At 39.6% G+C, this 12,158-nt stretch overlaps 1 protein-coding gene across 6 annotated transcripts in view; it reads left to right on the top strand.

Moving 5' to 3' along the window:
* CDC42BPA (CDC42 binding protein kinase alpha) overlaps positions 1-12,158 on the top strand; it is a 180,192-nt gene that overhangs the window by 45,908 nt on the left and 122,126 nt on the right. For all 6 annotated transcript variants that reach the window (XM_030500157.2, XM_030500159.1, XM_030500154.1 and 3 more), the window contains exon 3: positions 10,859-10,950. In XM_030500157.2, coding sequence (XP_030356017.1) covers positions 10,859-10,950 — 92 coding nt within the window. The remainder of the gene's footprint in view (positions 1-10,858; positions 10,951-12,158) is intronic.

A 12,158-nucleotide genomic window follows, 5' to 3' on the forward strand; every position in this document is an offset into this window, starting at 1 on the left:
ATGAGAAGGTGTTTGAACTGGGCACTTTTGCTGAACAGGGGAAGGCAATGAAACAATGAGCAAAATGGGTTTAGTCATGTAATGTGGAACATGAATTATCCATACTGAAAGGAAATGCTTGTGTTTTACTGTGAACTACTTGATTTGCTCTTTCGCGATCTATGGAACGAGGTGACATTTAGGAAAGTGAGCTCTGAATTCACCTCCCTACAAGTACTTTTTTCATAGAGAAAACCTTTTAGAAACTAATTCCAGAGTGAAAAGTAATGAATTCATAGCATTCATTTTGCTTAGGACTTCATTATGACTTATATTTTCAATGTGTTTTATTACCTTTAACTGGAATCCGTTGTTTTATTAGAGTGCAATTTCCACTGAAGTATTTGTAAGTATCTAGATGGATAATATTTAAAGATTAGAAGCACCAACTTAAATTAGCGTATGTTACCCACTTCTGAAGTGCTTTACTGAGGTAACTGAGTTCTATCTCCTGCAAACAGCTGCGTTTATATGAATTTGTGTTCTGAGCTCTTCTGGAAATGTGTCCAACTTCCTTATTATCCCATTACTTGTCTCAAACTTACTTGTGCTGTGTCTTGCCATGACTTTTCCTTTCAAGTTTCTAGTAAACAAAACTTGGAGATAAAACTTGGGTAAAAGCATTCAAAGAATTTTCAGAACTCAGTGACCATTTCATGTGTTTAGTATCATAACTTGGGAAACAGTTCTTCTCCAGTGCATTGGGTGCATATGAGACCACTCTCCTGTCCCCATTTGGGGAAAAAAGTACAGAATTTTGAAGAAATGTCTGGAATTTGAAGATGAAGAACAGTTCAATACTAATTCTGCTCTTGGATTAGTTTATAGTTTGAAACTGAAACACTTAATCCTTCATTTACAGGAAGAATGTTCATTTCACTTCCCTCCCCTTATCTTAAGCTGATAAGCAAAACCAAATAATGGTTTCTTGTTATGAAATTATTGTATTGTTTTAGAAAAATTGCATTTTGTCAATGTAGCAATAAGCAGATGCTTTAATCTATGTAGCTTATCACAGCAGGCATTCAGCAACACAACTGTGTTACCAGAGGGAATAAGATTCAAAGACGACTCTTACTTTAGGCTGAGCCCTGCAAATCTGTGCATGTAGGAGTTCATGGTTTTGAGGCCTCTCATTTCTGACTCAGCATCGATGGGGATACTGAAATAAATGATGTGCTCAGTAGCACAATGGTGAGTTCAGATGTACCTCTTAGTGAATCCCTTCGCTTGATTCATTAGGAACTCTGAAAGCATAATTTGAAACAATTATAGAATCACAGAATGGTTTGGGTTGGAAAGGACCTTAAGATCATCCAGTTCCAACCCCCTGCCATGGGCAGGGACACCTCACACTAAACCATGTCGCCCAAGGCTCTGTCCAACCTGACCTTGAACACTGCCAGGGATGGAGCATTTACCACTTCTCTGGGCAACCTGTGCCAGTGCCTCAGCACCCTCACAGTAAAGAACTTCTTCCTTATGTCTAACCTGAACTGCCACTGTTTAAGTTTGAACCCATTACCTCATGTCCTATCACTACAATTGAGAACCTTTTTATGTCTAGGTAATATAAGCATAAGGGGGCCTAAAAATGGAGCAGAAAAACTACGTAAAAAATAAGTTGAAGTTTCTCATTGGTTTCATAAAGAATTTGATCTATCATTGATCTAGGTTCCAGACCTACTCTTTACTGCATCCTTGGTGATACGGAGGAGGTGTGGATCAAAGCAAAAAGGGCTGTGGTGCCAGTACTTCTTATGCATCTGCCTGCCTGTGCACATACATACATCACTTATGTAGGAACTTAGAGAAGATGTATGCTGGAGGGTAGCTGAAAGCATTGGGAAATATATTTGTCATCTTCAAAATCAAGATTGTGTTGAAAGTTTGATTTAGATTAATGGGAATCGTTGATCTTTTTTGAAGTAGTGATAGATTTTAGTGGTGCGACTGCACTGAAGATTGAATGATTAAAATTGCCAGGAGGTGAAATGTGGTCAAAATAAAAATATCTTAATCAGCATTATCTTACAGTGATCACTTAATCAGGAAGAAAATGAAGATGATGGTAGTTGAGAAATAGAGTGCCGGATCTGGTGCACAGCTAGGTACTTGAGCACTATAATGTGGCCTTTATTCTCAAGTGGGTCAAATCAAGTTTATTACTGGCAATTTACATTCTAATGGCACTGAACTGTCAAATGATTAATTATTTTTAAATTTTAATTATGTTCATTTTCAGGTAACTCTTTCAGAGTGCTGAAGTTCTAGGATCTTTGAAGAACTTTGAGTGCGGGTAGTTGAATAAAGGACTACTGTTAAAGTCGTAATTCCCTAAAATGCAGCAAAACTAAGAGGAGTTCTTGAAACATGACTTAACATCACATTTTTTGTAATTGCTGTTTTGTTATTGTGTGAATGCAAAAGAACCAGACAGCACTGAACACGTTCAGTTGGGTTGCTCAGCTTGAATACAAGGAGCAAGCAAATGGGTAGTTTGCAGTTCTTAGAGGGTAATGGCATTAAAATGGTGTCAGGTATATGCGGAGTGCGACCTTAAGCTGTGGAGGTGGAAACATTTCTGTGGATAAAGGAAGGCTTTTTTGTTTTCCTTTTTGTGGTTGGGAACTTGAAATTTGAGTAAAAAGCAGCCATAGAGGCTGCAATAGAATCATAGAATGGTTTGGGTTGGAAAGGACCTTAAGATCATCTAGTTCCAACCCCCTGCCATGGGCAGGGACACCACACACTAAACCAAGGCTCTGTCCAACCTGGCCTTGTATCTTTGTTCTCTCTTGCACTTAGAGTGGCTTTAACACTTGGAAGCAGCATTTTCCTGTGATGTATTAAGGAAGTGCAATCCCATCTATTTTCTTAATTCTGTGAATTTCAGAGTAATCCGTAGGATATATTAGTGTAAAACTAATACAGGCAGTGTTCAAAAGTCACTTCTTATCTATTTGGATCACATGCTGTTTTAAAAATACGTCTAATGACAGTGAGTGGTTACTTCTAAAGAAAATTAAAAATACGACTGGAAAACGTGTATTTTTAACCTAGGCTAAATTCCTTCTCATGATACTAAGTTCTTAGTATAGTTTTTACTATTTCTGTTTGACATATGTTTTGTCAAAGTAATTTGTGCTTTTATGAGTTTTTAATGTTTGTGCTTCAGTTTAATGTCGGGTATAGATTGTGAGTGCAGGACTTCGTATAACATCTTTTATTTCAAATGTTGTCCTTAAAGGCAGAATTTGCAGTGTGATTGTGTGCATTGGCACGATATTCACCACCCAGCATTCTCCAGACCCCACTGGGGCTTTGGAGATGTATTGCAATGCAAATACAAGCAGGTGTCTGTGAAACCCACTGTACATGACGTGCTTATGACTAAGTTTGTGCCTTGCTTTTAAAGAGGAAACAAGGTATATCATTACACAATGTGTCAGTTCATATGGTGGGCACTCGCCTGCGACATCCTGAAGAAGAACTTGCCTGCTTTTAGAGCTCGGCTCCATCACCAGCCTTCTGCTCTGAGGCCCTTGCTGGGAGGTGTCTGCAGGGATGTGCAGCGAATTTGGGGGCAAAAGCACCGTGATGGAGAAGTGAGAACAGAAACTCAAGTGATTCATGTGCTGTGTGAGACATGACAGGTGTGCATTTTGACAAGTTCTAAGAGGAGGAGTGTTCATGGAGTCTGCTCACACCCCTTCTCACAAGATTTAGAACTTTAATTAAAAGTGTTTCATTTTTACAGAGCTTTTACAGCTTTTTGTCCCTCAAAACTGAAAATGAATAATGTTCGTTGTTCACTAAGATCTAATGAAACTCTCCCTATGAGCAAAAAAATCAAATGTCTGACCTTGGTATATTTGCTTTATATAGATGACTGTAAGAAATCTTTCCTTTAATTAAAGTTCTGAAGTAAAAGGAAGGGAGGCTGATGTTGTGTAGCTCAAGTGCTGGTTTGTTAGTCACAATTCAATGAGAAGAAAAGGCAATCTGGACTAGTGGAGGAGAAAGGAAATGTGTTGGCAAATTTGAGAAAGGATGGTGACAGGACATCATCACCGGAACAGGGACTTTAGAAGAGAGACTCCAGCAGGGTAGATGAGAGTTTGAAAGGAAAAGAAAGAAATCGAGAACTGGCAGAACTTTCCTCAGATGGTGGCTTCTGTGACTCATAGGGAAATGGGATGGGGACCTGGAGGTAAAGAGACATGAACATGAGCAGACAGATACAAGAAGCAGGCGAGGTGGAGATGTGTGGAGATCACTGAGGAGGCTGTGGGCAGAAATGATCAGGTGTGGTGGCAAAGCTGTGTGGGGACAGGACAGAGTGATACTGGGTGACAGATCTAATGGGAGAGATTAGGACTGAGTAGTTGACAGGGAGAGCATTGGGATGAGGAGTCGCAGCAGCGAAGAGGTGGAACTGGATCATGTATTTCTGAGAGGCAAGAGAAGGGAGTGTAAGGCAGGCTGCAGTATTACCCAGATGCTTCAGTATCGCTTAAATTTCTTCTTTGTCTAGCTTCAGAAATGAGACAAGAGACTCCTAAAGTGCTGTGACATACCTGGGAAACTGGGCAGGGGGCTTCATTAGTGCTGGTCCCTGTAGGGAGTGACAACCTGCAGCACTGGCCCTGCGGTCAGTGGGGATTGTGAATGGATGCCTGTGTTCCATGGACCAGAGTAGCTAGCTTTCTTCTAGTAAAGCACTTGTGTTATTACAATATGCAGCAGAATTTCTAGAATGGATTGATTTTTATTTTTTAAATGAGGATTTTTTGAATTATAAGGAAAATATATATTGAAGGGTTCTTTAATGAAGGATGCAAACCCATAAATGCAGAGAAAAGGAAATGACAGAATTAATGATGCCTCCACGACTATCTTGAGAGAGCACATATTATAGGCTGCTGTTGTGGTTACAGAATACCTGTTCTTTAGTGTGGAGGGCTGTTACTTGACAGGCAGTCATTCCTTTTCTCTCTTTTCAGCTTCTCCCTCCTGGAAATTTGCTGTGTGGTTGCACGTTCTTTGTTTATTGCATAATGCTAATTTTTTTTCTCTGATATTCATCAACACATAATCTTTCACAAAGAGTAAGATAGTATTTTTCAAGAGCCTGGTCATATTAGATGATGATACCTCTGCTTTACCTAACAGAAAGTAATGCATTAAGGGACTAAAGTATTAATTTTTGATTCCTGGTTTATTTTGATTATTCAGAACATTTAGTAATTCTAAAGACAGTTCTGATTGATTTTATTTACAGCTTAAATGTCCAGCATTTTTTGGCATCAAATACCAGCATATTAAGTGTCAAATAGGGAGGAATGTGAATTTTAAGCCTGACTGTCAGAAGTGCGATTTTAATTGACTTGTCTCCAGCTCTGTGACAGCATGAGAGATGGGGTCTAAGCAATGTTCTTCTTTACAAGCGAAGACCACCTTTCCCCTTCTCCTTTGTTAGTATTTAATGTGTGGAAATATCACAAAATTGGCTGCTCCTGATCTGCTCCCAGAGCATTTCCACCCTCTTTACTAAGTGAAACAGGAGTCCTATCGTAAAGATTTTACTGACCGTGCTACAAAAACCACATCAGAATTCCAGTGCACAGCAGGCTGAATGAAAGTTCAATATTTCACTTTGCTGCTGGTATAATAATATTTAATCAGAGGGTGGTTTACTGAAATTCTTGTGATGAGAAAGAATGGTAATATAAAAACTAATGGCCATATATTGTAGTGTGGAAGTGTTGCCCAGATCTGCGGTGGGTGTTTTATGAATGCAGGGCTTACTTTTCATCTGAGTCTGGGGAGGGAAAACCAGAACAGACTCTCATATATTTAGGAAAGATCTTTTATTTCTCTCTGATTTTAAAGTTCCTGTTGAAGAGTCTTTTGTGGGAGCTATAGCCAAAGATGTCTGGATGGTCTCCACTTGACCTAGATGAGAACAGATTACTTTTTCTTTTATCCAGGATGAATAAGATGCAGAATACTGTGTCCATACCATAGTACAGGAATTTGTGGACATGCTTCTCATTCTTGGAAAATGCCAGATTCTTAACTTGTACTTACAGATGTTGGCACTTAACTATTCATCAGGAAAAACATGTCAAAAATGTTCTGAGGGAGTGAAAACTGAATCTTAACTGTTAAAACTGAGAATGGTGTTTGTGGCTTATATTTTTTTACATTGCCTTAACTAATGTTCTGTGGTTCAGCTGCTATCCCAGTCGACTACAGTGTTTTGCCCCTGGTTTCCTCCAGAGAGTTGGCAGAAACTGCAACAAAGCTTTCCTGGGCTGTTATGCCAACCTTAGGTGGGTGGAGGGAAGAGATTTCTTTTCCATCTCCTCAATTAAATGAGGCAGCTCTGCCTTGCTGTTTGTCAATGATTTCTCCTTTGTTTTGAGAAACACTGTTTATTTTAGGAGGAGTATTCTCTCACACTTCCTTTCTGAAACCTCCAGTTATGGTCTGCCTTTACTCAAAAATGCTATTTACACATTTCATAATCACAACTGATAGAAGCCAGTGGAAAGGACATACTTTGGGGTTGGACTGAGCCTGTAAAATAACAACACTTGTTAAATTCCTTCCAGGAATTTAACAGAAATTTCAAAACTGGAGAATGCTTTTTGAAAACAAAGCTATAGATGGATTATTTTGCTTTGTTCTCTTTTAAAAAATGCTGTTTTCAAGGACAGCATTAGGGAGAACCAGAGAGCCTTCTGGTGTTCCGTGAAGTGACAGTCTCTTAGGTTAGCTTCATGGGAAAGCTCTGTATGTATTTGTATAATTCCTTTTAACTAGTGAAGGAAAGGGGTTTTTGCCTCAAAATGGCAAGCAGCTGGTTTCCAATGCTGGTTGTTTTCTTTCCCAATCTATTTCCTTCATTGTGAACTTTCACAATTGCTGTTGCCAGTTCTGGTGGATACAGCTTTTAATTTCTGTATTTTTGGCTTGAGACGGGATTCTACTCTGAACAATGCAGTGGGCGCAAGGCTGGGTTTGCTGTGCAATACCTGGATCACGTTTTAGAATTCCTTTGGGAAGTGACCTGCCAGTCAAAGATCCAGTCTTCCATCTGAGCTGAGTTAGCCAGCCTGTTTATCCAGAAAGCAACCATGGCATCAGTGAGGGACTGAGAGGACTTCCTAAACGCTGTCCTTTTATGTTTTGTTTTCTATTTAAGTCAGTTGTTAAGACCCATTTTCAGTAGCTGCTCCAGGTCTGCATCACTTCCTTTAAGCTGTCAACATGAGCTTCATCTCACTTGGGTTGGATTTCAAGCCATGCCTATAGCAGCTCTGGTTTGCTGCAGTGCTTTGCCCTATAGGAAGTGAGGGAGGAGAAAGGAAGAAGCTCATCGCTAGCTCTCCGGCTCCCAGCCAGCAGGTTAGCCCTGGGAAACCTGAATGTCATGGCTAGCCCTGCCCAGGCTCTGCAGGCAGAAACTGGGAGCTGGAGGGAGAGAGCCCAGAGGCAGGAGCATGAGACTGACTTTACAAATAAAGCAGCCAGTACGGCTGTTTTATTGTTTTGATGTTGTTTGGTATCACGTGTATAATCTCAGTACTAAACTGCATTGGGTTATCAACCATGTTGCTGTCCTCTCTGAGTCAGCTCTTCAGGCGATAGACTTTTATCTCCATGAGTTTTAAAATTACAGCCCTTGGTATTAAATGTGCTGTAAGTAATGCTGGTAACTGCTTCCTCCCCCTAAATATGATAAACAGACTGTTGAAGCTCAGTGTCACTTCTGCAGAATCTGTTGTTTTGCGTCTTCTGTTGGACACTTGTAACAAAGTCCTCCCTTTTCAGGGCTGGGGGTGGAATGTGTGCTCCTCTCTGTGCCTAGTTTGGCAGCTGCAGTCCTGCTGACTGTTTTTCTATGTGTTTAACATGTTACTTCAGTTGAGGGTCTAGTCAGATTTCAACTGGAAAAAAACCCTAAATTTCAAACACTTGTATAATTCTCCTTTTACTGTTTTTAATTGTTTGAATGTATTATAAGCATAAATGGAATGAATAGCTAGAACATAAAACATGGGGAAAGACTGATAGAGACTTGAAGGAATAGTCATGACAGGTTCACCTTGTTTGGGAAAACAGCTTAGCTTACTACTTCTGCACATGGGTTACCCCTGAGGGTGAATTGGGAGATGGGGATTTCTTGCCATGTGTAATTGAGTGTGGTGAATCTTGCTAAGAGGGTGGTGGTGGTGGCATTTTCCCATGTAGGTTGAGATTAGAGGTATTGGCCAGGTGGTGGCCAGTGTTCTTGTAGAACAACCTTTATAAGTGAAGTCTTATCGTAGAATCATAGAGTAGCAGGTTGGAAGGGACCTCAAGGATCATCTGGTCCAACCTTTTTAGGCAAAGCATGACCTAGACTAGATGTCCCAGTGCCTGTCCAATTGAATCTTAAATGCGTCCACTGTTGGGAAATCCACCACTTCCCTGTGGAGATTATTCCAGTATATCCATCCCCTCCGCAGGGATTGATAGCAACATAGAATATTTTTCAGAGTAACCTTCTCCATAGACTGTATGTATGACTTGGGAGATTGTGGCCATAGAGAACACGCTGGCAAATTTAAAAGTTTTATGTGATGAACTTTGGTTCCTGCTGAGTTAAAAACCCAGGAGGAGCCGCGGGATGTGCTGCCCACACTCACCCTCTGGTTTGGAGGAGGAAGAATTGGATTTGGCACAGCAGACTGCTGGTCCCTGATCTCTGTCACACATTGCTAGCAACCTTGAAGAGGGATGTCTGCGTGGAGAAAAAAATATCAGTATCCCTCTGTGTATTTCTGTAGGTTGAAGTACCAAAGGAAGTGCCCAACAAGACAGTGTGTCACCGTGGTATCACCAGTCAAGGAAACTGCAGCTCCTTCTGAAACAGAGGGTGTTGTTTCCTCTTAATTTTATATGGTGCTGTTCAGGGGGATGTGGATGTGAGCAGGGGAGGGCTCTGTACTGGTATGTTTTAGCAGAGCTGCGTTGCAGGGACCCCTTTTGAGCACATCGCATTTTGAAAACCATTCCCTGACCTTACAGTTTGCTGTCTTCATAACAGCTCATACAACATTGCCAAAGTAGTTGCAAAAAGTCTGCCTGTTAACCTCATAGTCTGGAAAGCTGGATGTATGAAGCGGCTGTCTGACGATCTGCCTTCCAAGACCCTTGGCCAGGCCAAGTTTTCTGTACTTAAGATTGCTGTTGCCACAAGAACGGCAGATGTTTGCACAGCAGACAAACAACATTGATGATAAAGCAAATTGACCTTTTATGGAACAAGCTATTTGGAGCACATTCCTAGGGCAGTGATTTTTTTACTTTCTTATTTTTCTTTCTTGTCTTCCTCTTTCTTCGTCAAACTGCTTGGCTGTATGTTGACATCTCTGTTGCTAGAGGTGATAACAAAAATTAGAGATGAGTTTATGACGCTACAAACCTCATCCAAACCTATTTTTGTCGACTGTATTTTACTGAAGTACTTATAGTGATGTTTGTTTTTCCAGTGTCCCTATGGGAACCCTGGAAGATTTCAAAATGTAATAATTAAAGAATGACAGGCCTTTCCTTATAATATAAAGGGAGGGAGAGTTTGTGGTTTAAACAGCTATGCTGGTGCTTGTTAACAGGATATTTTGCCTTGTAATCTAGCCAGGCCTATAATGGTCAAAAAATGTTGAAGTTAAGAACTACAAGTTTGTTTTCAATCAGTTGTTTTTCAAGTTAAAAGGCTTGAATGGCTTGCTCTAATTTGTCCAGTAGTATTAATATTGGTATTAAATCACTTGGTACAGTACAGCCGAGGCTGTCCCAGTAAGGCTGTACATTTTGTTGTGCGTCCTTTTTCTATTGCAAGACCTTTCTTTTAAGATATAAAACATGAATTGAAAGTTTGAAGACTCTCTGTGAACTTGAGTAATACACTTCTGTTTAAATTACATTTTGAAAGTCACATTAAACCTGTATTTTAAGTGTATAATTAAATATTTTGAATGAAACTATTATAAATTTAAAGTAAAAATATCACTGCAGTGAAAACCTCAGCACTGTATGGCTGCATCTTTACTCTTTGTACCTAAACCCTATTTTTTAACCATGAGCTGACGTCCCTGTAGTTATAACAAATGTAATTCCTGGTAGAGAATCGATTCCTGGCATCTGGGGAATGTTAGAAAAATTGACTTAAGTTCAAACTTTGGAACCTCTGAGGTTTTAAAAGGATTTCATCTACTGCACCACTAACATTACTGGAGCTGTGCTAAGCATCCCCTATCTTGAAGACATCATCTCCAAAAATACTGCATGATACATCATCTAGGCCAATATTGCCCTTCCAGTTATTGCACATCAGCATTTGAATTTTTCATGGAATACAATGTTGTTTTGCTGTTTGGCAGATAAAATAATGTTGTCCAGAGTGAACTCCTCATTATGACACACTTTGCTTTTGCAACTGGAGTTAATAACATATAAGACTGTAGAAAAATCTATAGCTTGACTCTTTGCCCCTGCCCCCCAGCTTTTGAATTTAAAAGAGGCAAAAGCAAGCTTACTTCATAAGCTTTTTCTCACGGCAGTTCTGGCTTAGTTCTTACTGCTCATTATTTCTAGCTTAAAACTTCATTATGGAATATAGGTGAATAAGCAAAATAGTCTGTTGTTTTCAAGGCTATGGTTACATCTATTTTATGTTGCTCTTACCTTGTTGGTGTTTTGGTGTGGTGGGGCGGTTTTTTGTGTTTCGTTCTTTTTGAATGATCGATATTTTCCTTTGTTTCAGCCAAACCTTTTACATCTAAAGTGAAACAGATGCGACTACATAAAGAAGATTTTGAAATCCTGAAGGTGATTGGTCGAGGAGCCTTTGGGGAGGTATGTATGTGAGGGAGGTGGGAAGAAGGGTTGGGACAATCTTCTTGCACATCTGCAGCACTGAGGAGAGACAGTTAATAGCAATAGGCTGATGCACAGGTTTTTACATTATTTAGCCATAATGGATATTATAGGCCCACCTCATGTTTGATGCAAGTATATTTTGATTTATACATTCTTTGACAGCTCTTTTTAAGTCTTAAATTTTGAGAGAAGGCAAGTTCCCATGGATTCAAGTGTCTGATGGTAAATCATTTGCTTGACTGTAATTCTTTCCAGTCAGCAGGCCAGGGAGTTACTGATAGTATAAAGATCTAGCCATTTCTAATCATCCTAATAACTAAATGGTCCGAAAGTAGTTTTCAGCAACTTGAACAGCCAAATTTTGATATTGACATTCTAAGAACACAGAGAAACCTCTCTACTCCTGTCACTGTTTTCTATTTTTAGTGAATTTTTAAATGTTTTTCCTGTAGTTTTCCTGTTAGTTGCTTTTTCAGTTTTCACCTACTGCTATCAAACTATACGTATTTTGCTGCTTTTGATTAAGCCATCTCTTATTTGAAGTCATCAAACAAGGCTTTTCATCACTAGGCTTTATACTAGGCATACCAGGTTACAGAGGTTGAGGAAACTGGAATAAATAAACATTAACTTTCTGCCCTTTCTTAATTATATTGGGTGCATGTGCTTTGTTTTTCATGCAGGACACTATGTATGTAGAAAGAGCAGCCTAATGTGTAACAGTGCCTTGAATTTTTGCTAGCCAAATATACTACAGATGGGGATAGTATGTAAAGCTGCTGCAAAAGGTTCTCTGTACTGCCTGAAAAATATGTGTGGACTGAAACTCAAAGTACAGAAAACATTTTCGGAGTGATATCTTCATTGCTTTTGGAACTGGAAATGGTTTGTTGGTTTTTTTTGGGTTTGGGGTTTATTTTTTCCCAATTCTCTTTGGTATGACAGCATTTCTGGAGGCTCTATGGCATGTGACAGAGATGGTTTCAGGTTCACTTAGATGTTTCCATCATGTGTGAAAATTAGTCTGTGGTTACGGAAGAACAGACTTCCATAGTAGTATGTAAGGAACAGGAATTTTTACTGTAGCGTATGTCATATGCAGATATCATCCTTGGGCAACTAACATTAAAAAAGCAGTATTTATGTAGCTACCTTAGAACTTTTGGTTGGTTTTGCTCCATCTG

This window comes from Strigops habroptila, chromosome 10, assembly GCF_004027225.2.
Source record: "Strigops habroptila isolate Jane chromosome 10, bStrHab1.2.pri, whole genome shotgun sequence".
In the NCBI taxonomy this organism is placed as follows: Eukaryota; Metazoa; Chordata; class Aves; order Psittaciformes; family Psittacidae; genus Strigops; species Strigops habroptila.